The 13,680-nt window shown below is 44.2% G+C and overlaps 1 protein-coding gene across 3 annotated transcripts in view; it reads left to right on the top strand.

Annotated features, from left to right (window-relative positions):
- The window catches only part of MXD4 (MAX dimerization protein 4), a 38,566-nt gene that overhangs the window by 6,813 nt on the left and 18,073 nt on the right, over positions 1-13,680 (top strand). For all 3 annotated transcript variants that reach the window (XM_085059643.1, XM_085059645.1, XM_085059644.1), the window contains exon 3: positions 3,453-3,482. In XM_085059643.1, coding sequence (XP_084915769.1) covers positions 3,453-3,482 — 30 coding nt within the window. The remainder of the gene's footprint in view (positions 1-3,452; positions 3,483-13,680) is intronic.

Below are 13,680 nucleotides of genomic sequence, written 5' to 3'. Positions count from 1 at the left end.
GGCAATAAACTTCAGCAGCATTGCCATCCATCCCTGCTTTTGTCAGGAGCTGCTGGCTTCCTGCTGAGCCCGGATGGTGTTGGGGGTAAATGGATGGAGGAGTAGGGAAAGTGTATGGATAGTGAAACAGGCTGTGCAGCATGCATGCAGTGAGCTCCCAATCTAGTGTGCATGTGAGCAGCTCCTGCTGGCTCACCCTTAAACTGGCAGCAAGTGGAGGTGGAGGGCCCTTGCCTTTTCTGTGTCAGTCTTGTCATCTCAGTTAGCACCTGTCCGAATTGCTTAGGTGTGACTGCTGAATGTTGCATCGACCAAAAGCTGAAATCCTTTACCTAGAATTCTTGTTTGGGGAAAGGAAGGTGGTGGAGGGGGATGGCTCTGGGGATGTGCTGTGGAAAGTAGCACATCTTGCAGACCAGTGGCTGCATTTACTTGGCTCATCCCTGTTCTTTCAAATCTTTTGACAATTTCTTCACAAGGAAAATTTAACTGCTACTTCATAGTCAGTGAACTGCTTGGCATTTGCTAAAGGGATATTAGAGCTGTCTCAGGTCAACAGTGTAGTCTAAGCACCAGTGTTTGTTATTCCTTCCTTCTGAATCTGTGATTCTGCTGATTTTTTGTTGTTGGCTTTTTCCCTTTATTTTTATCTGAACCTTTTTATTGACACTTTTTTCTCATCACTACTACCCCCAACTTCCCCAAGCTTTGCGTGGAAATACAAACTCAATAGAATGAACCTAAGTTAAACACCAACAGTCTTCTCTTGCAGCCATTTTTAAAAGGCTGCACAGACCATTTGCCTGAAAACCACAGTCATATATCTGTCTCTTTCATATAAATACATACATACATATATCTTCTTAGTTGTAGTCTACATTTTATCTTTACTAAAGTAATAAAAGACTCCATTTTGAAACAGGGTACTGGGTTGTGTGCAGACCAGTTCTTCCATTTTTTTCCCCTCAGTTTAGGTTGCATAAATAGCAGAAGATGGACATTCTTGCAATACACTGTGCTGTAGACAATGAAGGAAATAAACCCCAATATTTAGGGAGAGGTTCATCTGTTCTGAAAACAAACCCAACCAAAAAAAACCCTGTCATGCTTATATTAGGGTGTTTAACTTGCTCTGTCGATGGAGCAATTCTCAGGTAAATGTCAGGACTCTCGGTTTTGGTTCCTGCCTAGGGTGTGATAGCCGAGGTGTCAGTCAGCCCCCCTGCACCTCCTGAAATGTGTGGCTAGTGCTCACGTTTAGAAACCGCAGGCGTCACTGAGGTTTTGTGTCCCCAAGAGCTCTGCCAAGAGGCACATGGTCACTTGGCAGCTGGCACACCCATGGCTGTGTCCCTCCAGAGCTGCTCCAGTGGGACATGCCTCAGGAGAGCACCGGGTCACCCTTCCTGCACCAGAGGTGCCCTGTAGGTGTGCTGCATGCAGAAGGACTCCCAGCTGGTCACTGCATCCTCTCCTAGCCCAGGAGCTCTGTGCAGGCTGAGTTTCTCGGCCAGTGGTTTCCTTGCTGCCTCTGTGTGTGCTCACCAGAGCTGCTGTGAGCTGGCAGCTCAGAATGGGCCAGATTGTGTTCACCTTTGTGTCTTATTGCCAGAAATGTCAAGGAGTTCATGCCACAGGGATGAATCCAGGCCAGCTTGTATTTCCTCTCTCTTCCAAAGCTCCCTGTGAACAGTGTCTTTGTGCCTTTGACAGGCTCATGGAGGGTCTGTGGGGACAATGGTTCCCTCCTGAATTTCTGTTTTCTATGTGTTTTCACAAACACATAGAAGCTGGTGGATTTGGCATAGCCTTTGTCAGTTTTTGTGAACATCGGTGTGGAGAAATGATTGTGGAGAAAAGCTCTGATGTCTGTGTAGAGAGTAGGAGTAGAAGATAAAAACAATATCCTCTTAAAATAGCCAAATGACCAAGCCCACTTTGCCCTATTAATGTAGCACAGAATGTGTGTATTAACACTTTTGGTGTTGCTGCATTGGTCAGGAGCACTTCAGTGGTGTTGTAGGAATACACACATTACTTGATTGTGGCTCTATTGATGCAACAAGTTTAAAAAAAATACATAAAGAATTCATAGGCTTTTCAGAAACAGATGCCAGGTCATGGTTGACATAGCTGATGTCTTGGTACCAACACTGAGATGCTATTTGGTGAGAGTGGATTAGCATTAGTGCTAAGCCATGTACTCATTTCAGTTTTACCTGCAGAGGGGCAGTTCACTTAATTCCTTGCAGGATCAAGGCCTGAGATCAATTGCTCGTGGGTTTGTTCACTGGATGTTTCTCGTGTGAGCTTTGCTTTCTTTTCCCCTCTCTGTGGCTGGAGTGATGCTGTGCCCTGAGTCACACCCAGGTCCAGCATCCAGCAGCTCCTGCAGGGTGTGTGCAGGGAGAGGCAGGGCAGCTCGGCACCAGGCAGCATTTGTGCAGGAAGGCTCTCTCATGCCCCTGGGATGTCTGTGCTCTCTGCAGGGACTGTGCACTTGCCCTCCACCCCGTGCCCAGCTGCAGCCTGGGGTTGCAGCAGGCTCCAGCAGAGCTGCTCTGACATAATCTGCCAGCCCTAAAAGCTGCCACCGCCTCTGCATCTTTTGATCCTTACGCGCTGGGCATGTTTTCAGCGGGACAAAACTGAAAGTACGGAAAATTGCTGCTTCTGAAGCGGCGACAGTAACTTCATTTTAGGAATGTTTTTAATCTGAGCTGTGTAAATAAATAAAAGGAATATTTTTAGCTGAATCAGTTAAAAAAAAAAGTCCTCCAAGAATTTAGGGCTGCCTTCTAATGGCAAAAAATCCCGAGGCATCAGTTGGGGAAGAAAAAAATCTCTAATCCGAGTAGATTGGAAGAGGATAACATACTGCTGTGGTCAGTACAGGGACTGTGATTTTTTGGGGTTTTATTTTCTGTTTGTAGACTCAGAAGAATTAAGAGGATTCCTCTTTTGCCATTAAGATGTCAGCAACAACAACAGTAGTGATTAGCTGCTGATTTTTCTTTCTGCTTCTCCATGGCCTTGAAAGCTGGCTTTTTGGGTAATTTTTGCTCTTACCTGTTACCATTTAGATCTTCTAACACTTTCTGCCCCCTCATAATTTTTCTTCACAGATAAAAATCTCGTGAGCTATTTTTATTACTAACCTGCTCAGTTTTTTATATTAATTTCTGTCTCTGAATGTATTGAACACTAATAAATGCAAATATATTATAATTCCCCCCCAAACCTACAGTTTACTCATGGAAATTAAGTTGATACCCTGAAGAATCTAAGGGATGTAAAAGTGAACCAATTGAATAGAAAAGCTGTTTCATAATCCATGTTAAATACATATTTTAGAGAACTCTTTTGCAACTTATGCAGGTATTGGCTTTTAAGTATTCTGAGTCTTGGCTTATTTATCCTTTTCTCTAATATTTCTTTTCTCTTTTTAATAGGTCATCACACAACGAACTAGAAAAACATAGGTAAGTCTTGAAAAAAAAGCAAATTAAAAAATGTATGGCTGACGTTAGAGTTACTGTGTTTATTGAAGAATATTTTGTTGAAATTTTTTTGATTCTGCAATGAGTTATTTATTCAGTTATTTTTTTGTTTTTTATAACTAAAATCTAATAGTTATAGTACTACTTGGCTCTTTTTTCCCCTGTTGTTTGGTACACTCTTTTTGAAACATCCCTAATAATTAGCCTTGGACTGATTAATTCTGTAACTGGTTAACCAAATTGTTACTAACAAAGAATCTGATTGCAGCAACTGTTTGCTAGAGGTGTTAAATGCTCTGAGTACAAAGTATTTTTGTGACTTAAGGTGAATTATTTTCAGGAACAATGTGTCACACAGGGTTATTCTATGTTTCTTTTAAAGTATGCCTAAAGTGCAGTTAATTTTCACCCTGCATGTAAGTACCTCCAGATCCGTTTTTCCCCTCCGTCTGCTTCCTTGCTGGTGTCGTGTCCGGAGAGCTGTGTGTGGGCTGGGAGCCTCCTGAGGCACAGCCTGGCCAGGGAATGCAGCGCCGGGCAGTCCGGAGTGACCAGGACAGACCTTAGCCCTGCAGCCCGAGCGCTGCGGAGCTCTCCGTGCCCCGTCCTGGAGGCAGCGCTCAGCCTGCGTCCTGCCGTGTCACAGTGTGCTGGCAGCCGGGCCCTGGGCGCTGGGAAGGCTCCGGGAGAGCTGCTCCGAGGGAGCTCAGAGAGCAAACGGGGCTCTCTTGGCTCTGCCTTTCACTTCCCTGCTGTGGCACCCTCGCTGCGGGGCTGCTGCCTGTCACTCACCATTCAGGCAGCGGCATAAACTCCCGTTCGGGTGGTTTTTTTGTTCTTTTTTGTGCAGCTTGTGGTCTTTTGGTTTTCACCCGTCCAGAGAAAGTGAGGGGGGTGTGTGTGGATATGATTTAAACCTATTTGCATGCTTCTAAATACGTGAAACGTGGCTGATGGCACAACAAGATTGAACTCGTGGGGGTTTTTTTGTGTGTTGTTCTGTGGCTGCAGTTATGTAGCAGCTAGACCATCACTTCCCTTGCATGCTTACATGCTTTCCTGTAGTTTAATTGTAATATGAGTAAACTATAGCTCTGCCTAATAGCCACGTGGTCATCCTAGAGATGAGAGGAACTGGAGAAGGCTCAAGCCCACAAACAGAGGCCTGGGCTGTAGAATGCAGTGCACTGGCTAAGGCAGTGACATCGAGTGGCAGGAGTTCTGCTGACTGAGTCTTCAGGAAAATAACCGCATGTAAAATTCTGTCCTTCAGTCATGCTTCTTTCAAAGGAAGAAAAATAATTGTCCCCAGCTATGATTCTTTCTCATTCTGTTCCATTTCTTCCTCCCCTCCTGCTTCATCGTTTCTAACTTAATGCCATCTAAACTGCGTATTCCCTTTTTTTTTCTTCAGTTATTTTCCTCTTCTTTCTGCTCTGCCTTAACATGTTTAAGCAGCACAGTAAATGAGGCACAGCAGCATTTGCAGCAGATGCAGGGCCAGAAGGAGAATCTATTAATTGTTCAATCTCTCTTCTCACTTTCAGTTCTGTGTTGTATCTTTGTAGTAGCTGGACCATATAGTACTTGCCTTTCTACCTTTCCTTTCTCTGCCATCTCAAGGTCAAAATAGGTAAACTGCACAGTATGTCTTGTGATTATACAACTAATGTTTCTAACTGCTGCTGCTTGCTGTGCCTCCTGCAGTTAAACTATACTTGAAGCCAGATTTTTATTATTCCTGGTGAGAACCTGCAAATTAGTGCAAGATCCTTCTATGTGCAAATGGGTGTTCACAAAAGCAGATGAGGTGTGTACAGTTCTAGCTGCCTGATGTATTGGTGTGAAGGACTCCTGCAATTTTTGTTTCTTCTTTTTAACACCCCCCTTCTCCAGCGCTGTGGGTGTATGAGTAGCTAATACCGATCATAGTGTTTTACTAAAATTACATTAAGATCTATCAAGTGTCTTGCACAGTTTAATGGAAGATTCACAGCCATGGTGTGTCCCTGTAGCAGCTGGTCCTTGCAGCCCAGCCTGTCTTCCCCCTCTGGTGCAGCCCTGCCCTGCCAGCTGGGAAGCACTGGGTGTTGATTTTGGAGGTGTCTCCGTTCCAGGACCAGCGCCTTTGACTCAGCACTGCCATGATGCTGCTCTGGCAAGACACACTTGGTTATCTCACAGGAGCCTGCCCAGGAGGAGGAGAGGAGGGGCTGTGCGTGTCCTCCTCCGTGCCCAGTCCCTGACGTGGTGTCTGAGGGCAGGGAAATGCTTCCTCATTTACAGGGCCGTGGTGTCCTGCTGAGGGTCGCCAGATGTGTCACTAACTGGAAAGCTGTGATGGCCATGCACTGTATGTGGTGCTGTTTCAGCTTCTGCACTGGTGTTGCATGTCAGAGGTTCAGTCTCCAGTTTTGATGTTGGTGGCTTGGCCATTTGGTGCCACCACTCTATTTTGAATTTTCTACTGCTAGGTCTCTTTTCTGTGTGCTCTTGAGGAGGTGCTCAGAGGAAGACAAATGAAAGTAGAAACGTAATTCCAAGAAAAAAAAGTCTCATTATATGATAGAATTCAGGTTACAGTTATGGTGAAGTGTTTGTCAGCAATTCATACATGAAATTCCTATTTCTCTGCTTTAAGTCTGCCTAGAGTACCCTGCTCAGAACTTCAGTGTTGGTTCATTATAGGGAAGCTCTGTAAGGACTTAACCCTCTAATATCAGTCTTATTTTGGTCCTGTGTGATCAAGGTTTGCATCATGGAGCCATGAAACAGGAAAGTCCTAAATAAAAAGTAGGAAGGCAAGAAATCTTCTATCCTAGGGACAGAGGAGGTCCTAGAAGATATTTTAGTAATTACAGACAGGTCATTCAGAGTGGCACTTGGATGTAACTGGTTCCTAATGAGAAATATACACATGTATATTCATGTAGGTATTTTTTGTTGTTTCCAACCAGACCATTAGGTCTGTAGGCTTTCACAGAGCAATGTAAATAGTAAGTAAATTAGTAATCATGACTTTCTGCAAGGATATTTTAAAATCAACCTGACCTGACAGCTGCATAGAGGAATTCAACTTTCATAGTGTAAAAAAACACCCAAGAATTCATGAGAGAGGTAAGCTTATTAAAAAGACACAACATAATCTCATTTACTTGCATCAATTTATACTAGTTCTACATTAGAAGGTAAAAGCTAAGATGCATCCCCCTGAAGACTGTGCTGAGATCTCCACACTGCTCTGTGGAGGCAGGGAGTCACCTGCCCTTGGCTGTTCACCTGTGGATTTGTCCCCCAGCTCCTGCAGGGCTGTGTGAGGAAGAGACACCTCCTGTCCAAGCACATGGAGCCCTGACAAAGGGTACTGGGACCAACCCATCAGGACTTCTTCACTGACAAAGTCATTGAGTCCTGCCCAGCCACGAGGAGCTCTGCTGCAGGAGGGGTGCAAGGTCTTGCCCTTTCCCTGGCAAAGTCCTTGGAAACAGCTTGTGAAACTTGATTTTACAGAACAGCTTTTAAGAATTAGTGAGGAAATGAATAAGTGTACTTGAAATCACCATGCCACATGCTGCTGTCCCCAAACTGGCACCATATGAGCTGAAGAAGTGCTGTGTGACCCTGGTATGGCTTGATCTAGGTCCCCAGGCTTACATTTGACAAAAGCTGGTGGGCTAAGCTGGGTGGAGGTAAAAAGCAGGCATTGCTGTTCGAGCTGGGACTGCTGTGGAGTTGGCCTGGATCAGCTGAGTGAGACAGCCCTGAACTTTGAGAAGTGCAAGACCAGAATGGGGAATACACAAGACGTGGTGACTTGCAAAACCTTAAAGATGGAAAAAGCCCCAAACCGTTCTTTCTTCCCTAAGGAGCTTAATGTATGTGTTGTGTAGAGTGCTGACTGAGGAGACTGAAAGTGTTCCCATGTGCACAGAAAGTAATTCTGATGTGAGTTTTGTGCAGTGCTTAAATCTAAAATCTTGCCAGAAAAAGGTTTCTATATTGCATCATCATGTGTATGAATGCATACCTGTACATAAACACAGTTTTTGATGAGCAATATATATTTTGATGGGAGCGTTGTGATGTACAACATTAGCTGATACAGTACATAGAGCAGGTGCCCCTGAAATTGAGTCCTGATAGGTGGTTTTCTCATGAAGGAATTGCAGATGGAAGAGCACAGTTACATTCATTGGCACATCAGTTTTACCCACCAGAGCTGCTTGATGTTTGAAGTTTATATAAGCTGAGAGAACGCCTAAATGGATATCTTGAAATCCTCTCTGTGGTTCTTCATGTTGGTAAACTGCAGGGTTAATGAAAAGCTTGTAATTGCCAGTTGGTGATAAACTTGGAAGTTTTGAAACAGAACTGAAAGGTCATTGAAATAATAGCATACCAAAACAATGCTTAATGTTTATTTTTATTATGGGCTCCCTTTTCAAAATCACAAATTACCGTTGTGGTTAGCACTGTTATGCAGCATAAAGTTGTAACTGCATTGATCCATCACATGGAATGGCTGCAGTGCTGCCAGTAACTGAGGAAACCCCTGAACTGCTGCTGGAGGTAAAGTCCTCCCAGGGAAGGATCACCCAGTGTCTCACTGCTCTGCTTCCATCAGGAATTCAACCCAGCCCTGGCTGCATGCTGGTGCTCCTGGGTCCTGCTTCCTGCCAGCACAGCAGGAGGGGAGAAGCTTCCTCCTTTGGCCAGGTCACCTTCCTGAGCCAGCTCACTGTCACAGGCACACCCTGATGCCAGCATGGGGAGAGGATGGGATGGCTTCTTTGAGTGACAGTGCTAATTTACAGTGTTAATTTACAGTACAGGGCAGTTACAGTTCACTTCTCTGTCAGTTTAATGTTTTTCTCAAGCATCCAATTTTGGCTGCTGTTGCCTGGAAAGTGCTGTGCTGGATGGGTCTTACTGACCTGGGACAGATCTCATTGTTATAATGAATCTATAAAAATTGCTGCCATTTCTAAGATCTGTCCAGATTATACATAAACCATCCAGATAATGTGGCTGCTATGTTAGTTGTGGGAACCACATAATCTTGCTAGCAGAACCTTACCTCTGTACTAGATCTTTCTTCTGGTTTTCTCATCAAGAACTTTTTTTACACCATCTTGGTTGGCGTGGAGTGCTTTATTACAAGTCCAGTGAACTGCAATAAACATACCTTTGCACTGCTTAAAGCAAGGTAATGTCTTAGGAGTGTGATTTGCTTTTTGTGAGCTGACAGCCACCGTGGTTTGGGCATCTGCTCCTCCTCCCCAGCTATGACTGCTGCTCTGAGGGTGCCAGCTATGGTGGGCAGGTGGCTGGTGTTGCCTCAGCCAGTGCAAGGCTGAATCTCAGCTTGAAGTCCCTTTTTCCAGGCACTTGTATCTTAAATCTCTGTGATAACTTTTCTCGTGAAGCTTGTTTGGTAAAGTCTATGAAAAACTGAAGTAACCCATGTTTTTGAGTCTGACAGATGTATGGAATTAAAGAAATTGGAAGGTTTAAAGCTTTGCACTGAAATGCTGTTCTTTCCTCACTATTTCCCCATCTCTGGGCTGTCAGCAAGTGCCTGGACCTGTGACTTGTCCTGCAGTACCTGCTGCAATAGCTACTGTACATACTTAAGCACTAAACTGCTGTCTTTCAGAGCACATAGCTTACATGATTATGCACTCCCAACAAATGTGTCGTCCTACCTACACTGCTGGTTTGGAAAGGAGGGGTAAATTAAGCAGATGAAGCTTGAAAATTAATCTGCTCAGGAAGTTATATTCTAAGTATCAGAGATGTACATATGCTTGTGCTTTGGACAAAGCTTCTATTTTGCAATGAAAGATGGGACTAAAATAAAGTCTTGACTCTTTCCTGGCTGAAGTCAGCTATGAACTGTGGAGCATAAGTGGAGTCCTGGATCTGGGCTCCAGAAAGCCATGTGCTTCCTGGCCAGCCAAGCAGCCAGCAGGGAGCAGATGGGTGAGAACCCAATGTATGTATTTTTTTCCACTTGAATTTGTTCATCCCTCTCCTCAAACATAAGTCCATTGTGTGTCAGCTTCTGGTGGACTATGTAGAAGGTGGTTTATGTTTTCAGCCTCTGCTAATTGACCTGCCTAGTTCTTACCCAGCATGGGAGAGAGAGTGGGCTGGACTTGTATGAATTAGAGATAGATGGACCAGATTTTCTGGTACTTTCAGGACAGTTAGGTACTGATTCCCTACATATGGGGGAAGAAAGGCCTGATGGTGACTGCTCTCCTGATTGGAGGAGAAAAAAATAAGTTGAATTAAGTATTTTTAAAAAAATGTTTTCTTTTAAGCTTGCTTAGCTACATCTGGACAAATAATCTGGAATTTGATTTTTGTGTTTTTTAAAGGTATTTAGGCAGCTAATGGACTTTAAGAAGTTGGCCTCTGAAATGAGTCTTACATAATGTGATGGGAATCCTTGGCTGAATCCCAGCCAGTCAGGTCTGTGGAAGCCCACAGACCAATATACAGAAGTGGTACCTGCTGCGGTTTGAAGAAGTGACAAATGTGCCTGAAAGCCAGGAGTGCAGCTCCGGCTCTTTAAGGCAAGGCTGGCTCTGCACTCAGAATTCACACCAAATCTGCAGGAGGCTGGCTTACTTTCCCCCAAGCATTCGTGTCCCTATGTCCCTACTTGGAGTAGACAAAAAGGAATCAACCTCAGCTGGAGGAGGTGGCTGTGATCTGTGAGTTGCTTGTCCTGTCCCTTGCTCACCCTGCCTCCATGCCGTATTGGCATCTGTAGCTCTATTTTTAGCGCTCCTTTCCCTGGAGTGACTACACCACTTGGGTATTGGATGTACCATGGCCTGGTCCCAAATTCAAAAGGTCTCTTTCTGAATGGAACGGTGTGTGCTTCCCTGTTGCAGCTCATGCTCCTTTTCCCTCGTGGTCTCTGTCAGCAGACACTTGTGCTTAGATTCACTGCACAGAATTCCTTTGCAGGTCAAGTAGTTTTTAATCTGTGTTTTTTCCCCTTGGTACACACGATGGTTTAGCATGTGGCAGGCTATGGGCCTGACTCTGCCTCCTGCCCAGGGAATTTCAGTAGGAGCTGTGTCTGCCTGCAGGCTGAGCCCTGCATCACATCCAGGCAGCTGCAGAGGATACAGAAAAGGTTCCAGAAACTGTACTGAGCATGAGCATTTAGACAGCAGATCATACGTGGGAAAAAGCATAATGCTGTTCCTTCACAGAAGTTTAATTTGGGCTTTTTTGGAAAAACAAAACCAAAACCAGCTCCCCTTCCCTCCCCTTCCCTCCCCCATGCATGGGGTCCAGTTAAAATCTGACTCCTGTTGTCCTAAAGAACTGTACAATCCACACGAGTGGATAAGATATTCCTTCTACCTACCCCTCCCTATGTTTGGAAGGAGAGAGTTGTTTTGGGACTTCATAGAGAGCTATGTTTTGAGATGGAAATACATATGCTGAGCTATGTGCACGTTAGACTAGAGCACAGTGACAGGACTTGTCAAAGGATGTCAGTTGGCTGATATTATTGTTTAATGCTAGTTTATGTTACGCAAGCTTTTTTCTACACAAATGAGCGTGACTAATTTTGTAGCGTGTGAAGATTGGCACAGCCGACACAGAAACGGTGTGGGCTTGGATGTATGTACATGAGGTCATGTTGCAATGCTTCTAACTTGAAAAACTAATAACTCTAGTTACAGGCTACATGCCCTACATTAAGAAAGCCTTTATTAGATTCTACCTTACAGCAGCAAAGCAGAAGATTTGTGTAATAGTCAAAGACTACATCTGAATGTGGTAAAACGTTTGTAAAAGGCTAGAGAAGTAGTGGTGAGGCTTTTCCCAGCTGCCACCTTGGGACAGATGCCTAACAGATTTATCTGCTTTCTTTTCCTTGATGGTTCAATTTGGGTAACTAAGTGAAGATACCAGGTGCTAAATAAGGGGCCTGCCTGGCATGTAGTTGCTGCCAGGACTCAGCAGCTCCTATTGAAGTTAGGAATACTTCATTTGCAAACATCAGTGTTTGCAAATACTGGCTGCACAGACACTCTGTGTCTTACATAGCACATTAGCTGGTATTTACAAAACATAAAGGTAGCAAACCCTGTTATTCCCCAAGAAAGCTGACTTAATCCCAATTGGTAAGTGCTGTTGTGTTGACTGCTGCAACGAACAGCATGGGTGGAGCAAATAATTTCTGCTAGGGAAATTTGGGAGCTTGTTGTGTATGTTTGGCTGGAAGCAGTTATTGGGTGTAGGTGCTAAGAGGTGTTTGAAATGACTGTTGGGTGTCTTGGTTCCCACTGCCTGACTTTACATACTCACATGGCAAGTGGGTCCAAACTTCTGGCACTTCCTTCTATTGCCACATAACCTCAGGACACTGCACTTAAGAAATCTGGGCTGAGTTTTGTGCAGAAGAAAGAAGAAGGAGGGAAGGAGAGAGAGTTTTGAAAACTGTTCCATACCTTACCATCCCCAGATGGATAATTTTCAGATTCTGCTCAACTGCACCCTGTCAGGCTCAGAGACAGCCAGTTTTGTACTGTTCAGTGGAAAGGGAAATAGGATGGAAATTAAATTATAAACAAGGCACTCTCTGTGTTGTGGCAAGCTATATCTGAACTTTGAGGCAGGACTGTCAGGTGATGGTCTCCATTATCTCATGATGCCAGATTTTTTCACTTTTGGTTGGGGGGAAGAAGTAAGTGTTACTCAGCTTTTAATTCTTCTGAAAGTAAGATTACCCATTGCAGCCTTGGATGTGACCATCTTTAATTACAGTCAGTGCATTTAATCCTTCCCCTAAATTTGTTTATACATACACCTCACTGTCTTCTATTCACCTCTAATTACAAGGTTTAAATGAGGGAGTTGGAGACATATAGCAACACATTTGGGGACATGTATTCTTAATTAATTCAGTGTGATTTCTTTTCTTCTCTTCCTTTGGTGTTCTCACTTGGGGTCTGAACCAGCCTTCAGTTGGCTGGAACAGGCACCCTGCTGTTGTCCCTGGGCACCTCAGATGTCTCATTGGAGCACATCTCTAGTATCTACACTGGTAAAAGCTACACCCACCACTTCCTTCCCCAAAAAAGCCAATTCATTTGTGCATGCTCAAGCTGCCATGATTAGCTGCTCCCTCTAAGATGGCCACAAAGCCTTGGTAGGTGCATGTGCCGAGGAAGTAATAGCAGAAGCAAAAATGAAAGTAACACACAGCGCTAAATATCCCTTTCTGATAGTTTCCTGATCAGAGATTAAAACTTCCTACCACTGTGAATGAGAAAGTGATTGTTTAGGTGCTGAACTGGAGACAGAGTTGCCTTAACTCTGATGAGGTTTTAAAACTGTGGTGTAAATTGCTGTTGTTTCTTTTGGTGTCTTGTGCACATGGGAGTGTGGAGTCCCTACAGCATTTGTCAGACTACCTAAACAGGATACTTGGTATTTACCTGGTATTTGGATATGGAGGTACAATAGACAATAAAACCACAGTCAAAGGTATCCAGTATTGCAGATACTAATGCTTCACACTCATTTAAGTTGATGCAGGAAAAGGCTGCTTAATTCCGTCTGTCTGCCATCCCAAGGCCTTGTGTTCAGTGTGTGACAGCAATGCATGTTTTTAATTTAGCTAAAATAATTCAACTTGACTTGTCTCTCTTTTAATTTGGCATCATACAGTGGTGTAAAAAAAAAATCTTGAACACATTTCTCCCCTCATTTGACATACATATAAAATAACTAGGTCTATAGGGAGGTTTAAAATTAGGCAGAAAAACCTCACTAGGCCCAGTGCTGTGCTTTCTTGGTTTAGTGCTGTGCTGCAGCTCAACTTCTCTAGGTTTATTTAAGCATTGTAGTCTCCCCTCCTGCATTTTTTTTTTAAGATCCTTCCTGTTGGCAGCTGTCCTGAGACACGATGTTCTTGCTTAGCATTTTGATGTGGGGAAACAGTCTGATAATTAAAGCTGGTTTCAAGCCATGAGCTGATTTGTAAGCAGTGACTTGATCTGGGGTGCTGTCAGTCGATAAATGTGTAGCTCATGTGCACAGAGCTGACCTGCACCTTGTGCCTTAAGCCCCACGTGAGAGGGACATAGAGATGCCAGGAGCCACTTCTGGGGGAGACACCCTGCATCCCCTCCAGCCACCTGCT

Source organism: Lichenostomus cassidix, chromosome 4 (genome assembly GCF_008360975.1).
Source record: "Lichenostomus cassidix isolate B80296 chromosome 4, HeHo_3.0, whole genome shotgun sequence".
NCBI classification, from domain to species: domain Eukaryota; kingdom Metazoa; phylum Chordata; class Aves; order Passeriformes; family Meliphagidae; genus Lichenostomus; species Lichenostomus cassidix.
This window is presented reverse-complemented; position numbering and strand designations above follow the sequence as displayed.